This window comes from Hippocampus guttulatus, chromosome 18 (assembly GCF_054856545.1).
Source record: "Hippocampus guttulatus isolate MCC_2025c chromosome 18, RoL_Hgut_1.0, whole genome shotgun sequence".
NCBI classification, from domain to species: Eukaryota; Metazoa; Chordata; class Actinopteri; order Syngnathiformes; family Syngnathidae; genus Hippocampus; species Hippocampus guttulatus.
Window position 1 is genome coordinate 1,985,979 of NC_141278.1, and position 16,875 is coordinate 2,002,853.

A 16,875-nucleotide genomic window follows, 5' to 3' on the forward strand; every position below is an offset into this window, starting at 1 on the left:
GCATCATCGACCGAGCGCGTCTGTGAGTAAGGCACACGAGGACGGCCTTTAAACACGCCAATCAAGGAAGCACAACAACCGGTGCCTTGTCAAGGATAACAAAACCGACATCTGCTCGATTGAACACAATGATTTAAACTTGACGTCTCCGAAGACTTTTTTGACACATCGACAAATTCCAAAAACACACTTGAATGCATGGAAACGCTTCACCGTTTAAAATCAAAATGTGCACCAAAAGTTCAAGTGCATCATCTAGTGGTCGACAGTAGAATCACACGTTGACACTGAGTAATTTTAAAACATAACCTGCTAAAAAACAAACAAAAAAAAAACTGTGGCTGCAAGATTCAGCTAATTGGTTGTTCGTGATAACATTTGATGAAAGCATGTCACAGATATCAAGATGATGTTAAGACACCCGGTAATTTATTTTTTTGGTTTTGAGGAGGAAAAACAAAATCCATGAATACTTAACTAAATCATTCACTCTTTATGCTGATGCTTGCAAAGGTTTTCTGCCATTCCAAATGGCAGAAAACCAACCTGCAAATGGATCATTTTACGTGACTGTTGCAGTAATGAAGTAAATATTGATGTTTACGAGACTTCTCCTCGAGCGGTGAAGCTTGGAACTTGGAAAGCCGATCTGTGTGTTAACATGCTTTTTACTACATCATCAGAACAAAAAGGTAGAGAGCGTAGGGCGATTTTAAGATGTTTATTTAAAAAATAAAATAGAAAAACATACGTAAAAACGTCCAGAAAAACAGCCCCGAAACAAAAGCTGGCCGAGTGGTTTCTGGCTCACAATAAATCAGCCATGTTGAAAATAAAGAGGGGGGGGGGGGGCGTTGGTTTATGTTGCACCTTCATGTACATTGTAAGGGCAGAACCTTTATTGTTGCTTCACTTCAGAACTCTTAAAATTGAAGCAAAGAGTGAACACGGACACAAGAGAAGATACTGCATGAAGACATTTGGCGACTCTGACCCAGTCCAACAAACTGCTCAGTGCTTATTTCCAGGGCCCGATAATAATAATTGGCTGGAATTTTGCCCTTGAAACACCGATATAATTTTACAGTTGGTACAGGCGAGAAGTAAAGGAAAAGCATGGAAGACAGCATGATATTTTGTGTCAATTACATCCTTCTCCACCCTGACATTTTATGCTGAGTAAGTATAAATATGTTTTTGTGACTCATCGCTTTGTAGTTGTAAGTGTTAAGGGACCAAAATTTATATTATGTATTATTCTATGATATGATTGAATAAAATAATACATATTTATTTATTTATTACATAATTGGAAGATTAATCCGATTTGTTTTTTTCCTGCCAAAGACAGAAAATTGTCACTGGCCATTTCATTTTTGCTTCCTCATAAAAGCAGACGTGGTTTAAAAAAAAAAAAAAGTATTTGAGAACTTTAGAACGGGGCTTTTAATCGAATGCAATCATAAAAGATTTTTAAAAGACGGCGGCCGAGCACATGATTCAAATTTGGGTGAGAATTTCTACGGGCGAGTGTGGCCGATCAGCTTATGAGCTCCCTTGTCGGACCATTCGTCTGGGGGTCAAATGGGGGCTCGGGCGGGCAGTTGTGAGCGGTGGGTGAGAGTTGCCGGGCGCTTTCGCCCGTGGAGAAAAGCAAGAAAAAGAGAAACATTTCAATCGCGTAAGAGCAGTGAACATCAACATCGTGTAAAAAGAGCATTGATGCCGCACGCGCAGAGGGCAAGTCGCTCTCTGGGCGCAGACTGTCTTGACTCCAAAACCGTCTCGAGATGTTCAACGAGGACTTAACTATGTCACACAAGCACGCGCTGAACAGACTCGGAGCCCAAACGCGGATGATATAAAATCCCCCTGCTCCTTACATTTGGCGGTTATGTGTACAAAACTAGAATTTTGGGACATCTCGGGAGTTTCATACTAATATAAGAGTCGGGAGGGGGGGGGGGGGTTCACCAACAAACACATTCACACGAATATAAATGAACTTCTGCCCAGTCTATTTGAGCCTTGTCCATCTTCCTCAGGGGAGGAAAAACAACAACCCTCGACTGCACAAAACGTGACGTGATCATTGGAGTAACCCACTTGCATAGAAATAACACGGGCGAGCGTTTGTAGTGTTGATGGCGAGTCACAGCCGTTTGCGCCGTCCTCTCTGTGAGTGTGCGTGCAGACACACACACACACACCCCACACACACACGTACACAGCGAGTAAACACGAAGAAAGGCATCACAAACAATTAGGGGAAGTACCTGGCGATCAAATATACACAAAAATCCTGAATGGAATGAAAATATAATTCCTTTTAAACTCGGGTCTTTGCATCAGGTGGCCTTTTTTTTGGGAAGCCCCTTATGGCTAAGCACGTTGTGGTGCTAGCCACAGTCACTCTCACAAGTTGCTCTCCATCTTTCTAACCAATTTTGACAATTCCCCCAACTTGGAAAAAATAGCGAAGAAGGGGAAGAAGGCAGTGACGGAAAAAATATTGCAGCAAGAGAGTCCGCGAAAAGACGATAGAGAATCTTGAGGTTGCAAAAGCCAAAACACAATGATATCCTCTCAGCGAGATCTGATCGCAGGGTGCAATTTTCCTGCCACTCGCCTCCAGGATGAGAGAGAGAGAAGTTCTTCGAGGAGCAACAGACTCACCTTGTCTCGGAGGGGAAAACATGAGGCTTACTGTGATAAGAGGAGGGCTCTTGGACCTGGGCTCCTTCTCACCAGAAATACCTCAAAGGTTCTGTAAACAGAATGTAAAAACTCTACAAAAATAAACTGTATAAAAAAAATGCCTTTGACATATACGCACAAAATTAAATAAGCATTTAAGATGCAAAAAGAAAAAAAATATTGCACAAAACTGGGGGGAATGTAGGCCAACGGCAGCTCTCATCGGCGTCGTTCCAAAAACCAATCAAAAGACTCCATGCCGCGGTCACGCCGGTCGAGTGAAAACTGCTGGTCTTCGTGAGGGATTGGGGGGGGCACGACCGGCCTCTATCTGCTGTGGCCGACCGGTAGGCTGTCCCTCTTCCGGCGTCGCCGAGTGCGCCGGTGGCGCTGCGCGTGCGAGTGAGCGTGTCCGCGCGAGATCGCAACCACGTTGGTGATGAGCGGCGGGTTGTGCAAGACCTTCATGTTGAATTTGACGGCGTTCTGAGGAGGACAGAGGGAGGGGGGGGTGGGCGGGGGGAGTGTCATTTAGTCAGCTCGTTTACATGACAACACAAGAATAATTGCCCACTCAAACGAGCATTTTTAAATTCGATGTTCACCCCTTCCTGCTTCGCTGGGCCAACTTTTGTGCCCAAAAAAATTAAACGGTTTCAGTGTGTACGTAATAGTTTATTTCAAGAACGAATCCTCTCTTATTTGCATTTTTTTTTTTTTTGGGCAACATTAAACCATGAAGCGGTCAAAGTCACATCGCAGCAACACTGCGAATGTCCCGATGGATGTTATGTTGACATCACGCCGGCCAGGTGGCAGCTTGTTGTAGACTCAGAAGATCAATAAGAGATTAGCGGTGGCGTTTAGCGCGGTTTCTCCAGTCTCAAATTGAGATGAGTGAGATCCATTGCGATGGCTCGCGTGGGTACGTGTGCCGCATCCGAAACTGGCTCAATCCAAACAATTTCTGTGACATATTTTGCGATTCAGCATCCGCATATTGGACAATTGCCGTTTCTTTTTTGGAACCTCTGTTATTTTCTGAAGAATTCATCTTTTTCTGTTGTATTGCTCCATTTTTTATTTTTGGACGCCATCTGTTGGCATCTTGGTATCACTATGTTGAAGTGAGTTGAGGGGTTTCGTGTTGGACAGCGGCATGTTGTGGGCAACTTGTGGCATCTGTTGACAGTTACGAACATTTTTGAAGCGAGGTCAATTATGCGCAGATTGTCATGATTCACCTTTAAAAAATACTTGCTTATCTTCTGAAACCTGAAACATATCGCTTGTGTAATGTCCCTTTAAAATATCAATGCATAAAAAAATTGACATGCAGGGAAAACTCGGAATGCGCTAAAGAATGTTTTTAAAAACACACTAGAGTGCAATTAAGGACACTAGAAGGGGGGGGGGGGGTCAGATAGAACGAGCTGGAGAAAATGGTTGTGTGCGCAGAGCCTACCTTATGCGCGTGGCTGCAGTGGGGGCTGGGCAGAGGCTGGGGACTGGAAGTGGCGGGGGCATGGGCCGGGGGGTGCATGTGGTAGAAGGCGGGGAGACGGGTGTCGATGCACACCTGCCTGCCAGGTATGCGGTGAATTGTGACAGTCCCGGGGAGAGAGGCGTGAGCCTGGCAAAGAACAAGACGAATTCAAAAGGACCTGCTTCCCTTTTTATTATGATTATTTTATTATTATTATTTTTTTTTTTTGCTGCATGTCTACCTGTGAGCCAGGAGGCAAGACCAGATGGTGCCCCGCCATTGCTGGTTTGGCGGCGCCCATGCTGAATCCCTGCGGAAAAGCCAGGCCCAGCCGTGGGAATGACGCGTAGGGCGGCAGAGGGGGCGGATGCACGGGACAGGGCGGCGCCGAATCCGAGTCCTGAAGAATGGGCACAAAAAAAAACGAGGAGATCAAGTGGATGAAGGGTTGAGCGGGAGGGGCCAAAGTGAGGCAGTTGACCATGAAAGACAGCACGTGGTATTTTTTCTTCCGGACGTGCTTGACATTTAAAACGGCGCGATCGTTGTCGTCGTTGGGTGAAGTTTTCGCATGACAGCTGGAGAAATGTTGACAACTTTCCCGCGGTATTTCTGCTATTTGTCCGGGCATTGGCCACGCAGATGGAGATGCTCCGAGACACGCGCGACCAGCTGTTGTCTCTCGCCTCTTTTGGAACGAGCGCGAAGCACCCAGCGGCGATTCCTCCGGAAAAGCGGAACGTGCAAACGTAGCAACGAGAACGCAAGGCCGGCGTCGAAGCCGAGTGCGAGAGGAGGAAAGCCGGGCATCCGCTGAGGTTGAAAGAAAACAGACCGGCTCGCCACTACTGATCGTGTTGCTGGCTGCAGCTTGCAAGACGGCGAGTGCTGTGGACAGAGATCGTTTCTGAGCGGGAAGAAGGGAGGTTCAATGACGATGTTTGTCAACGAGAGCTGGAAGCGATCTGCGCCACGTCTCGCTCGGCACACTGGACTTGGAAACGTTCGCCGTGGGAATTCTCTTCCGACAAAACTGTGTACATTCCACCATCTGCTCTGCATGCGACGGCGTGTGCTAGAAATCATACGGCCGTTGCCAGGTTACAGGGCCTCCGCCCAAAGGCTCTCACCAGCCTCACTGGGGATTTTAATGACTGCAGGCTGGGCTCGCTACCAACTACTTTTGACCAAAAATGTCCACCGCGCGACAAAACGGTTGTATGGAAGCACCAAGGATGCGTACATATCCATCAGCCCACTCGCTTGATTGAACCGCAATCTCAAACCTTTGACATCTCAGTCTTCAAAGGCTTCTTGTGAGCACCCAACGGTCACAAGAGTGGAAAAAGGATGACCTTCCGGACCGTATGGCCACAAGACGCCCTCATCCCGCTCTGGATTAACGCGCACCCTTCACACAACAGTGACAGCGAAACATCCGAGAAGAAAGCCGGCGCGAATTACAGCAAAACAAGACCGCAGGACCTGATCACGTCCGTGCTCGGCACCGTAAGTCACTCACGTTGTCTGATCCAGAGAGCGAAGAGACCGAGGAGGCGGATGAGTGCCGCTGTGGACTGGAGATGGACATCGGCGAGTCGGCGCTCTGGGGGGACACCGAGTCCCTCTGCGGCGGTTCCTCTGACCCGACGCCGTTGTCGACCACACAGCCGGGGTCCCGGTCGGAAAGCGGCACCTTGGGAGTCGGCGCTAGAGAGATGCGGAGTGAAGGAACGTGAGTAGCGTGGACCCGATTTTTTCACGGTTTGTCGTTCACAGCTCTGCCATATCAAAATTTGGGGGTTTTAAATCGATACATGGCTGAATTTAGACTTACCAGATTTCCGTAAGTACGAGTTACCGTAACATCGATGCAAATTCTGCGAACTCATCTATGGTGTTCTCCGGTACGTTCGTGTTAAGCTAGCAGACTTTTGTTAAGCGATTATTATAAACCTCTTATTTGGAGAAGCGCCGATGCTTCTTTTTCATTCCCTCCTCATGCTGGAAAATAAGTCTCCGATTTTTTTTTTGGGACAGCGAAAAGGCACTACGGACCAGAATCCTATAAAACATGTTTTGATCCGTTTGAAGTGTGTGGGAGGGATAAAACCACTCCAACATCGCGCACAAAATGGGACGAAAGGCAGATCTGAAGAATTATACCTCCGTTATCCGCTTGAGCCACAGCCCTGCCACCCCACTTTTTGATGACGCACTCTCTGTAGTCGATCACTTCCTGGGTCAACCTGATGATTCTTCCTAAGGTGCTGCAAAGAGGAACGCCAGAACAGTTTCAGTGGAGTCCCAAGCGCGATGCACCGCAAGACGATTCCGCGTGCCGAGGCTTCCGACCTTTCGGAGTCTTTGTTGGGATACGATCGGGCGAGCGGTGACACGGCGTGGCTGAGGACAGTGTAGGCGTAGTCAAACACCTGCTTGACGTGCATGACGCCGTAGGAACCCCTGCCCACGTCGTGGCCTGCGCGGGAAATCGGAATACGACGCGATGTTGCATTTGCAGCGGTTTTAGTCCAGCGAGTCTCACTCTTCTGACGCTCGGACACGCACGTACCTGGAAGCAATGGATCTTCGATGCAAAGCATGGACGGCCTGTAACCCTTGGTCGTGGCCAGGTTGTCTTTGGCAATGTATGCGCCTCCGTTTCTGATGCGAATCCCTGTTTTCAAGTAGTTAAAATGGCGACCGTACAACTCGAAAAACTCGATCAGCAGGATGCCCAAGTTCTCGCTGGGGTTCCTGGCATCGATGCGAGGATGAAGCTGAGGAAAGGCGAGCGCCGTTTACAGTGCCGAATCGTATTGATCCGTTTGGAGTCCAGGCTCGCGAGTACCTGCAAGAAGCTGATGACCATGAGGATGAGGGAGTAGGAGCTTATTCCGCCCGTGAAGACTTCATTCAGGTCTCTCTGCAGCAGGAACTGCTTCAGCACAAAGATCAGGTAAGGCAGCATCGGGTACTTCTGAAAGTGGACAGGGAAATACACGAGTGTCGGGAATATGGTCTGATTGTCAGCGTGCCGAATCGTTTGGGCAAAATATGATGGACTGGGCTGTCGTGTTAATGATCCGGGGTCCGACATCAATGGTGGCTCGATGGCCCCGGGCCAGTGCGGCACTGTCTCGGCCCAATACGTACCTTACAAATGCCGGTCTGACCGGGCCAGTAAAAATGTGTCCGATAATATGATGAAATATGATGACCGGCCGCCGCAGCAGCGGATGCGCAATGATCAGCTTGATGGACGGTGCAGTGTGAAAAGGCTTTTTGTGCCGTTTATATCAATATATCTACAGGGCTCCCAAGAAGTGTTATAATGCATAAATATGTGAAAAGCCCAGCAGGCCTGTAGACAGAAATGACAAATATTCATGTTCATTTCCCAATTGAGAAGGCTGCAAAAGCCTGTGGCGCTCTGCGTGTGTCTATGGCTGGGCTGACTTTTTTCCAAAGAGGTGAGAACAAAACCGGAAGCCGCCTCCTTCGCTATGCGCCCGACGATATTAACTGCAAGCACAGCCTCACTCCCTCGCACATTAATGACTACGCTTGCAGGGGTTTGATTGAGAGCGGCCGCCGGCGGCGGGCTTTCAAGCCGCGACACGCAATCCCGGCGGAACGGCGACGTAACATGAACAGACGAACAAAGGCCAAAGGATGACATCTTGCTGGAAGATCAGCACCTGGAATTCCCGAGTTGTGTTGGTTTCAACAGGCACGACTAAAGCGGGCGGACATCCACCCTCAGGCGGAGACGCCTTCAGCGAAGATTAAGCGGCAACCTTTACCGACACGGACAAAATCTGGGGCTGCTTCCGGGATGAAGCAGAGCGAGGCAAGTGTAATGCTTTGAACTGTTGGCCGGCCACAATTCACATCGGGGAATTTCCAAAGTTCTATATTTAGATGCCACTCTGAAACAGTAATTATGCGACTCTGCTGGCGCTTGGTTTGATTTAACTACGTCTGCATGACCCCCCCTTTGCCGCTCTCTTCCATTCTTCATCTGCATGGCTTGCTTCGAACTGGCATTTATTTCCTGGCGCAGTGGAACGTCCAGAGTCAAATTCCCGTTAAGTGGTACAATTTGGTGATTTCAACCAGATTTTCTGGAAAAATAGGCCTCAAAAGTCAACAAGTTGGGAGCTCAAAATGTTTGTCAGCAAATCTCATGAGGCTTTGTCTTACGAGTGTGTGTTTTGTGATGCCGTGAGTGACGGCAAGGTGAGGTCGTCGATCAATAGTGATTTTCATAAAGGGAGAAATGAGATTTACTGCAAAGATGCAAGGAAAGGGGTCTGGCTCCTCAGTAAACAATGTGACCGCATCTCACCTGAAGACAATCTTTAATGAAGCTCGCCGCCTTGACGCCAGTCTCGACGTTGAAGCTGATGTCCACTTTCACCTCAGTCTCCTGGTCTGTAAGCTTGATGATTGGCACCTGGAAGGGACCGCGGCGGGCGAAAGTAGTGGCAAAAATTTGAGGTCTCAACCGATCAAGAGACCAAAGGAGTCGAAAGTTATAGATATCCGTTTTCAAATGTAGGGACTAAAAGGCCCTGTGTGGGCGTCAAATACATAAAAAGCACGGTGCGTCGTATGCTCGTTAAAAAAAAGGAAAGTGAAAACATTTCATGCTTAGGTGTTAGGCGAGAGGGCAACGCTTCCGTGTCTTCTCTTGACACCAACTCCTCTCGTCAGCCATTGGCGCCAAATTACCTGTGAGCAGGCTCGGCCTCTTGCAACCAGATGGGGGACACCGATTGTGTCTGCTAATTTAGTGCACCTCTTTTCCACTCCTCCCCTCAAAGAGCTAAAGGAGGGATGGAGCCAAAGCTTTAGATTTCTGGCTGACCACTTATAGTCCCAAAAAGTCCCCCCCCCTCCCCCGGGCGCATAAGAAGGAGTGCCAAGTTGCGATTTGGCAGAGCTTCTTCCACTTCGCCCCAACGTTTCTCATTAAAGGAGGCTCTTGTGCTTCTGCGATGTGAAAATGTTTGAAAAGAGCAGCAAATCATTTGGTTACATGACTCCGGTTTGAATCACATCAGCACACCGGGGAAAGAAAGCCTCGCGTGATTGTTTGCTTCAAAATGTGATGCCTGGCATGGCAGAATACTCACCGTAGCTTTGTCCAGCACTTTGATGGAGAAGGACTCGGCAACATTGTGCTTGCGAAGAGCCTGCTCCAAGTCTTGCAGCGGGGGGCGCTCCCAATTCCCAAACACCACCAAGTCAATGTCACTAAGGTGGATGGGGGGTCACATTCCAAGTCAAAACAACGCATGGAAAAACACACAGGGTTGAGAATGCCTCATTGACAGATTGACGTGCAAGTCTCTCTTGCCTCGTTGGAAGGTACAGTCCTGTGCTGAAGCTGCCAAATATTTGGACCTACAAATGCAGAAACACGGGGGGGAATTAAAATTAAAGCTCTCCCTAGTTCTGTTGCCGCCTGTTGACAGACAACCCATCAATCTATCCCACACAGAAAGAAACTGGTCTTGTTTTGAAGGACCAGAGCTAAACCACCGGCCAAAATCGGTTGCAACATTCAACGCTTTCATTGTAACGTCGCTATTGCATAACGGCCCCATATGCGGCGATGATTTACAGTCCATAATATCCATCCGAAATGTCCACACACTGCGCGGACAATGCATTTCCGTCCGGGTTCCACTTCGGAGCGGGCCGACTGTGCCAAGTGAAGAGCGCTGCCAAGCCAAGCAAACAATGGCGAGGAGAGAAATGGCTGCATTTCAGCGCTGCGAGAACCAGCTCTCCAAAGGGGGAGGCCGAGTGGATCTCTTTCCTTTTTTTGCATCTGGGAAATACGGCGAGACGGTAACAGCAAAAAGACAAGAGCACGATGGATGACGAGGGTGCAAATCAGACGAGCGATGAGGAGCTCTGCCTGACAGGACACTTATGTCAACGAACGAAATAGTGTGACTTGTTTGGATTTCCTTTCAACAAAACTCGACGGGGAATTGTAACTTACATCTGTAATGGGCCACAGCTCCTTGATGACCCTCTCTATCCGGCTCACTACCTCTTTCCTCATTGCGGCCTCCTCGGGCCGTGGAGACAAGAAGTTGTAGAAGTCCATCACCTCCTCGTGGAGTCTGAGCAAAAAAAATAAATAAAATAAAGATGTCAAAACAATCATTGAAATTGTGAGTTTTCAAAATTACATTTGCCACAACTATTTCAATCTTTCTTTTCTGGCTGTTTTGTTGTTTCCACCGCCAGTATGTATTTTACGTCACTATTTTGGTTAACCCCCCAACACAATAGGGACATTGTGCGGCAAAACCTGTAACCCACAATCTCGAGATCCAAATGATACATTTGCATTTGTCAAAAACAGAACCAGGATAACGCAAACACTTTTGCACTTGTACAGCCCTTGAGTTTAAAACATCAGGAGTACACTCATCAACTCGTCAATATGTATTGAAAAGGTATGCTTTCCTGACAAACCGTTGCCAACAAAACAACCAACGATTTTAAAACGGAAAGCAACGTTCTTGTAGCCAGACTAAGCCGACCACACCTAAAAGACCGATATTTATGTCTTTAGGCATGATGTGAGAATTTTTCACCCATGTAATAACATCTGATCGGCATTAACCGTAGCAAGCATGTGAGGTGAATCGAGGACATTCCCATCGTAACTGCGAGTACGACAAAACTACACGTGTCCAATTTCAGGATGTTTGTGCGCTGGAACCTCCAAAGCCCACCAATGTTTTCAGAGCAAAATACGCCTTGAAGTCAGATTGTGGACACGGAAGTGCCATCATGCGTGGCCTCAGCATATCATGGGAGCCTTCGGTGCAATATTAATTGTAGTCGATAGTGTCATTTATTATTATTTTTCTATGTGCAATGATAGAGATGATCCTTATCATCAGATTTCCTTCTGCCCGCGTGACAGCTGATTTGTTCTGAATGTTGACCGGCATCACACAACGGATGGCGGTCGCCTTTGGAGGTGGCGCAGCACAACGAGAAGATTTCTTAGTGAGCAGTCAAATGCCGAGGAACAGTGGGGCTCTGTTTCCACCCTAGTGGTCGCTCTTTTTTTTCCTTTCTAAGAATGCATGCCATGGTGTCAGTGTGAAATACGGAACAGGGGGACTGTCACAATCAATTACTAAAGCCCTGCAGGACATTCAGTCGGCCCATGTGCCCGCGCCTTGGTGAAAACATTCTGTTAGCCAGCCAGCCAGACAGTCATGCACAGATACCAGTCAGTGGTCGGACAGAGGAGCGTAAGCGTTGTTGAAGCGCACGTCAAATATCTTCTCATTCCACGAAGGGAACAATGAAATTACAAATAGTGCAAAAGCGAATCGAAAATGTACCCCTGAAGGCAACCCAACACGTGTGACACTGTGTTCTGCTCACACAGTGCGACTTGGTAATGAAAGGGAAGTGCGTTATGGTTCAATTAAGTTACCCTGCCACCATTTTATTTTTATAACTTGTAGTCTTCTCAAGAAGCAGTCTGACCTTATATTTGCAGTTATCACACAGATGTAACATGACATCATATGTGTGTATCCAACAGTCTACATTTGTCTTCATCTCATATTTGCTCTTCGTCTGTAACCAAGCACGCCTTTTAACTAGTATTTGAACTGAGACGCCACAAAACTCACGTGCCTTGTGTAACGGGCCAGATTTATTAATGTGAGTCAGGACTATTTGAAAGACACACAGTTGGATGTTAAGATGTCAGTAATGACAAGTTGTTCCTCTAAATCTGGTTATATTTTAATGAAATGTAGGCCACGGTTACGAAATGTTTGTTTTTGAACAAAACGTGGTAAAAAGGAAACATTTTTATCCCGACTGCATAGCGGGCGGGCCTACTTGGTCCGTGTGAGAAAACAAATTGCGTCGTTTAACTCCGGAGTCTATAACTACTAACTATTGACTTGAACTTGTGATTCAAGTAAGACGCGAACATTATACTGTCATGTCGAAAACAGTTTGTTTTAGAGGGTGAGGGAGAACGTTTAAAGTCCAATATGTCACCGTTCCGCAACTAGCCTAAGCCACCGATGAGAGTCAGCAAAACGCCCACGCCACTCTCGCTGCGTACGGGCCTATTCAAACCGGAGAAGCAGTATACCTGGCCAAGTTCGTAACGTAAACAAAAACCCAAAACAGTGTTTAATTTACCCGAGAACTCCCGGGTTATACTTTCTCGTCTTCCAGGGCGTCCAAGTGTTCGCGTCGTTGCCATTAGTACAATTTGAAAGCAAGTAATTGATCCCGTAAGTGCTGGCCTTATTGTCACTTTTTGTCCGGTCGGGGTGAAGATGATGGTGGTGATGGCGATGAGGGTGAGAGTGGTTCCCAGGTAAGGAAGGAGCCACCTGGTGATTTTGAGCGCACAATTGCTGCAAATTGAGCATGTGACGGTTGTGATGGAGGAGCCGTTGGTGGTACTGGTTGTTGTCCGTGCTGTCACCCAGCGCGTAAAGCAGGCCGACGTTTTTATTCCCAGCCGTGGTTCTTTCCAGCAGGCAGCAGGAGGGGGGACTGTCCGCCGTGCGGGATTCCAGAGAGGACGACCCAGCCTTCGGGGACATTGCCATGCCTTCACCCGCGTCGGACGCAGGGCCGAAAAAGTTGGACAGGGCCATGCCCAGGGAGGTTATCGCGGCGTCGTTCACACAATTCGAGCCGCCGCCGTTCATGATGCTGTGATGGCCGCAGTCTCCGCCGCCGCTGCCCGGGCTCTTGTTCGACACCACGGCATTTTTCAACACGTCCAGCGCGACGTAGTTGACACACTGGTTGTGGGCGTGCTGAGCGGAGAGCGTCCGTACTCCCTGAGACGTTTCCCAGACGTGCATCCATAAGGCGTTCGCCGGTCCTTTCTGTTCGGGCTGAATCCAAGCTACCCTCGGATCCATTCAACTTGGTTCTCCGGTGACCCCCCCGCCCCCTCCCTTGTTGGGTAGAACGCCAGCGAGCCCGTCGTGATGCCGCGTGCCGAGCCGAGATATGTCCGTACGCCGTCTCAGGGAGCAAGGAAATTACGCGTGAACCCTAGGTAGGAACATGGTTAAAGTAGCTCCCACTACGCCGCCGTATAGGTGAAAACACTGGCTGATTTCTTTTGGGATTCAATATGGCGTATTCTCTTTCAAACCTTCACGCATGCGCCTGGTGGCCGATCCTGATTCAACGACCACTGCGCCCACTCCTTTGGAAGCCCCCACGAGGCCAACCGGGTTACTGCATCCAAATTTGACTATTACATTTAAAAAAAAAATAAAAGAATCTATTAAAACGTTTTGTTTCCACATCCGCTTTAAGAATACTATTCCAAATAGCATTTTTTAAAATGACAAAAATGGACCTATAGGTCTTTCATAGGATAGTGACAATATATATATTTGATAATTGTTTATTCATTTGATCTTTTTCTATTCACACTTTATCATTAGTTTTAAATTATTTTATGTATTTATGAAAAATAAATGCACAACGTAGCATCAACATACAGTATTTGTTTTTATTAATTAGACACTAACATTTTTGTTCTCTGTCACGTTTCAAAAATTGGTTAAAATGTTAAAAATGTGTGCGTGTGTTTGCTATTGCTCAAGACGGTGGCTTGAAGTATTTGCCCTCTGTTGACCCGAGTAAAGATTTGCAGGGGAAAAAAAATGTGAATGGCGCTTGCTGCGGGCACACTGTGGACGCTCAAGCTTCAATTTACACTTCACTCAGTCCTGCCGCCGCCTAAAAGGTCACTTGAACGTTTTCATCGAAATGAAAAGTGCAACTCCGGTTGTGCTTTTCTCCAGCATAAGTCTCTACCTTTTCTCTTGTAATCCGACACAATTTATTGTCATTTATGAACACGCTGCACGATCCCTTTTAACTCTGCAGCGGCCTCTCATAAAACATCCACGATTGCCAGAGCCAACTTCGACGCCGTTCATTTCGGGCGCGGCTGAGTGATTGAGAGCGACGAGCGAGCGACCCCCCCCCCCCGTTCGGGCTCCGTTTGTGGCACGGAATCCAAGAACGGACGGGCCTGCTATGGTTACAGGCCTGAGGTGCACTTAGGTTTCATTTCTTTTTTACGCTCACACAGAGATGAGGTCAGAAGGGGGGAGATGTCTTGAGATTAATTAAAGGTTACTGACTCATCGCATCCAGTCCAGTCCATGGCAAGCTGCTTGGTCATTTATTTAAGTTCAAGTGAGTTTCAAAACATGTTAAAGCTGTTAAAAGTGCTTCCCCTCACCAATACGATCGCTCTGTATTGCAGATTTTTACCTATAGCAGGTGGGTCAACGTTTAAAAAAAAAAAAAAAAAAAAAAAGTGCTTCACTATATTTGTGATTATCCTAAACCACAAAAGGTAACAATGCCTTCCTTGTTTTTGGGTAGTCCTCAAATTTAGCAAGGTACCATCTGGAAAGAGCAAACATAGGAGATGTTCTATTAATAATGTCTGAAAGCAACGGACGGACCAAGCATGTTTGTGTTCTTACTTGTGGTGGGCAAAAGCTCTGCTGCTAAGGACCACTGTGGTGAAGATGGCGAAGGCCGCGCTGTGAACAGATTGGCCCGCCAGAGCGAAGCCCGTCCATTCGGTTATCTCCCCAAAATAGTTGGCTGCGGATACATACTCGAACATTCCACCTGTGTGGGAGGGGGGAGGAGGGAAGGGGGAAACGACGATATGCAAATGAGCACAAAATGTCTGGAAACATGATGGAATGAAATGCGCCACAGTAGGTGCACAGTAACTAAGATATCCTTTATTTGTCCCGCAATGGGGGAATTACAATCAGACTTCAGAAAGGAAAAAAAAGAAGAGCTCATTTCAGCAAGACGAGAAGTAAGGTGCTTAATGTATACTCCAGTTCTTTTGACAAAAGAATGTCACGGACATATTAAAGTCACAGTTTTTAAATTGTTTGTGTGTGTGTGTGGGGGGGGGGGGGGGATTGGAATGCCAAAAAATTCTCCTTTAATAATAAAGAGGATTTCAAAGTAACAGATGTATGCTGGTCGTCGCGTGCCAAAGGGCATTTTACCTCTGGGGATCTTATATCCGCTCTCTCCAGGCCCCCTCAGATTCCTCAGGATGTGGTCAGAGTGCAAATTTATTAGCCAGCCAAACAGCCACAGCAGAGAACCTGTAACAAACCAACACAGAGCTCCTTTAGATCAGCGGTGCCCATTACGTCAATTCTGATACGTGTGCGCATGCGCAGTCATTGTTTATTGATGATATTGATGACAAAAAGCAAGCAAACCTGCTTAATGAATCAATATGAACTGCACATAAACAACCACAATAACATAAGACTGTAGACTGCTGAAGACTGCAAATGTCCCCAATGTGGGACAAATAAATGTTACCTTATCTTATAAACTGTAAAATGAATACCTCTCAGAGTGCCAATCATAATTTACCATTAGAATTATTTTATATACAGCTCTTTCAATTCTGCCCTCAACCATAAATTTAGCACATACGTACCTGCGATGAAGCATGGATTCGTCACCCAGTCTGCAGGATACTCTGCATAGTGGCTCAGATATCTGATCTGCATGAAACCATTGTACGTGCAGAAAATAACAGCCAGGAAAAAGGGGAGAAATGGTGTCGGTTTTCCTTCCCTGATTAAAAATGGGTAAATAAATGCTCTGGAACAGAAAAAAATGTGGTCAAAATGACAATTAGTGTCAAAGTAACACTGACACTCTACACTTAGATATGGAGCTGTGCTGGAGTATGTGCAGCATTAAGTCATTCTTGTCAAAGTAACTTGTGTATTATTTTTCACAGACGATACATAAACACTTGGCCGTAAAATGCCCGTAAATGGCACCAAAGCAATATTTTAATAGACATGACTTCAGCACAGAAATCGCAAATAGGTGAGTTTCTCAGTGAGTCTGGAGGTTCCTTCTAAAAATCCACAAACATGTGAATTCACGAATGCAAATGCGTATATGCGGGGGTCTCTGTACGTTTTCCACTTCTAGTTAAATTGAGGAGCTCATGATGGTGTGTAGAAGTGTCCAAACATTAGCGAGAATTGACTTACCTCTGAGTATAGTGGCACAAAAACATAGCAATGAGCAACTGATTGGCAAGCAGGGACCTTTTCCCCGAGGATGTCCACACTAACAGATACACGGGCACCAGGAACGCGGGCAGCTCCTGGATAAACCAGGCCAGCTTCACATTTATCAGGAATCCATATTTGCTCGAACTGTACCGTCCGTAAGACGCGTTCACGAACAGTAGGCAAACGAACGTGCACGCTGCCATTAAAATCATGAAGTAAGCCATGCAGTCCAAAACGTACTGCTCTTCCTCCGGGGAGGAAAATAGAGCCGAAATGTTGTCCATTCTGGCGGTGTGTTTGGGAGGTGGGAAAGTAGAAAAACGAGTAAGTAAACAAAGGGAAAATGCTATGTTTATGTTGTACGAAGAGCTAAACCAAACAATTCATTCACTGACACACGAGGAAGAGGTGGCTGCTATACATTCAACCAATCAAATCGATGAACCAATACGGTTTCCGATTAGTCAGCCAATCAAATTGCGCGGTGTTGCATTGGGCTGATTTAACGCGCTGAAGAGCTTTTGTGTGACAATTAGGTAACGCACAGCA

General features: G+C 47.0%; 2 protein-coding genes and 1 long non-coding RNA gene across 3 annotated transcripts; 1 reads left to right on the forward strand and 2 right to left on the reverse strand.

Moving 5' to 3' along the window:
- Positions 1-706: 706 nt before the first annotated feature.
- LOC147190512 (terminal nucleotidyltransferase 4A-like) lies at positions 707-13,137 on the reverse strand. Its single transcript, XM_086136423.1, has 13 exons — positions 12,398-13,137; positions 10,206-10,329; positions 9,552-9,598; positions 9,328-9,448; positions 8,538-8,645; positions 7,038-7,166; positions 6,759-6,966; positions 6,539-6,665; positions 6,350-6,453; positions 5,706-5,893; positions 4,425-4,583; positions 4,163-4,330; positions 707-3,183 (listed from the first exon to the last, which is right to left on the reverse strand). Exons 1-13 carry the CDS (start codon positions 13,135-13,137, stop codon positions 3,025-3,027), a joined length of 2,382 nt encoding a protein of 793 aa, XP_085992549.1. The 3' UTR covers positions 707-3,024.
- Positions 7,058-10,369, forward strand: LOC147190513 (uncharacterized). The gene is made up of 2 exons (XR_015103682.1): positions 7,058-7,145; positions 7,760-10,369. It is a non-coding gene; the product is annotated as an uncharacterized LOC147190513 (long non-coding RNA).
- Positions 13,138-13,728: 591 nt separating the features above from the next.
- srd5a1 (steroid-5-alpha-reductase, alpha polypeptide 1 (3-oxo-5 alpha-steroid delta 4-dehydrogenase alpha 1)) lies at positions 13,729-16,755 on the reverse strand. Its single transcript, XM_086136424.1, has 5 exons — positions 16,303-16,755; positions 15,732-15,898; positions 15,283-15,384; positions 14,734-14,884; positions 13,729-14,653 (listed from the first exon to the last, which is right to left on the reverse strand). Exons 1-5 carry the CDS (start codon positions 16,608-16,610, stop codon positions 14,587-14,589), a joined length of 795 nt encoding a protein of 264 aa, XP_085992550.1. The 5' UTR covers positions 16,611-16,755; the 3' UTR covers positions 13,729-14,586.
- Between the last annotated feature and the right edge of the window lie 120 nt (positions 16,756-16,875).

Excerpts from the sequence above, each read along its gene's own strand:
- srd5a1 (XM_086136424.1), bottom strand. The coding sequence starts at position 16,610 with ATGGACAACATTTCGGCTCTATTTTCCTCCCCGGAGGAAGAGCAGTAC. Across the intron at positions 15,899-16,302 it reads TTGTGCCACTATACTCAGAG|AGCATTTATTTACCCATTTT; the intron begins GTAAGTCAATTC and ends TTTCTGTTCCAG. Across the intron at positions 15,385-15,731 it reads GAATCCATGCTTCATCGCAG|GTTCTCTGCTGTGGCTGTTT; the intron begins GTACGTATGTGC and ends GGTTTGTTACAG.
- LOC147190512 (XM_086136423.1), bottom strand. The coding sequence starts at position 13,137 with ATGGATCCGAGGGTAGCTTGGATTCAGCCCGAACAGAAAGGACCGGCG. Across the intron at positions 9,599-10,205 it reads AGCTGTGGCCCATTACAGAT|GTCCAAATATTTGGCAGCTT; the intron begins GTAAGTTACAAT and ends CTGCATTTGTAG. Across the intron at positions 6,666-6,758 it reads CGAAGATCCATTGCTTCCAG|GCCACGACGTGGGCAGGGGT; the intron begins GTACGTGCGTGT and ends TTTCCCGCGCAG.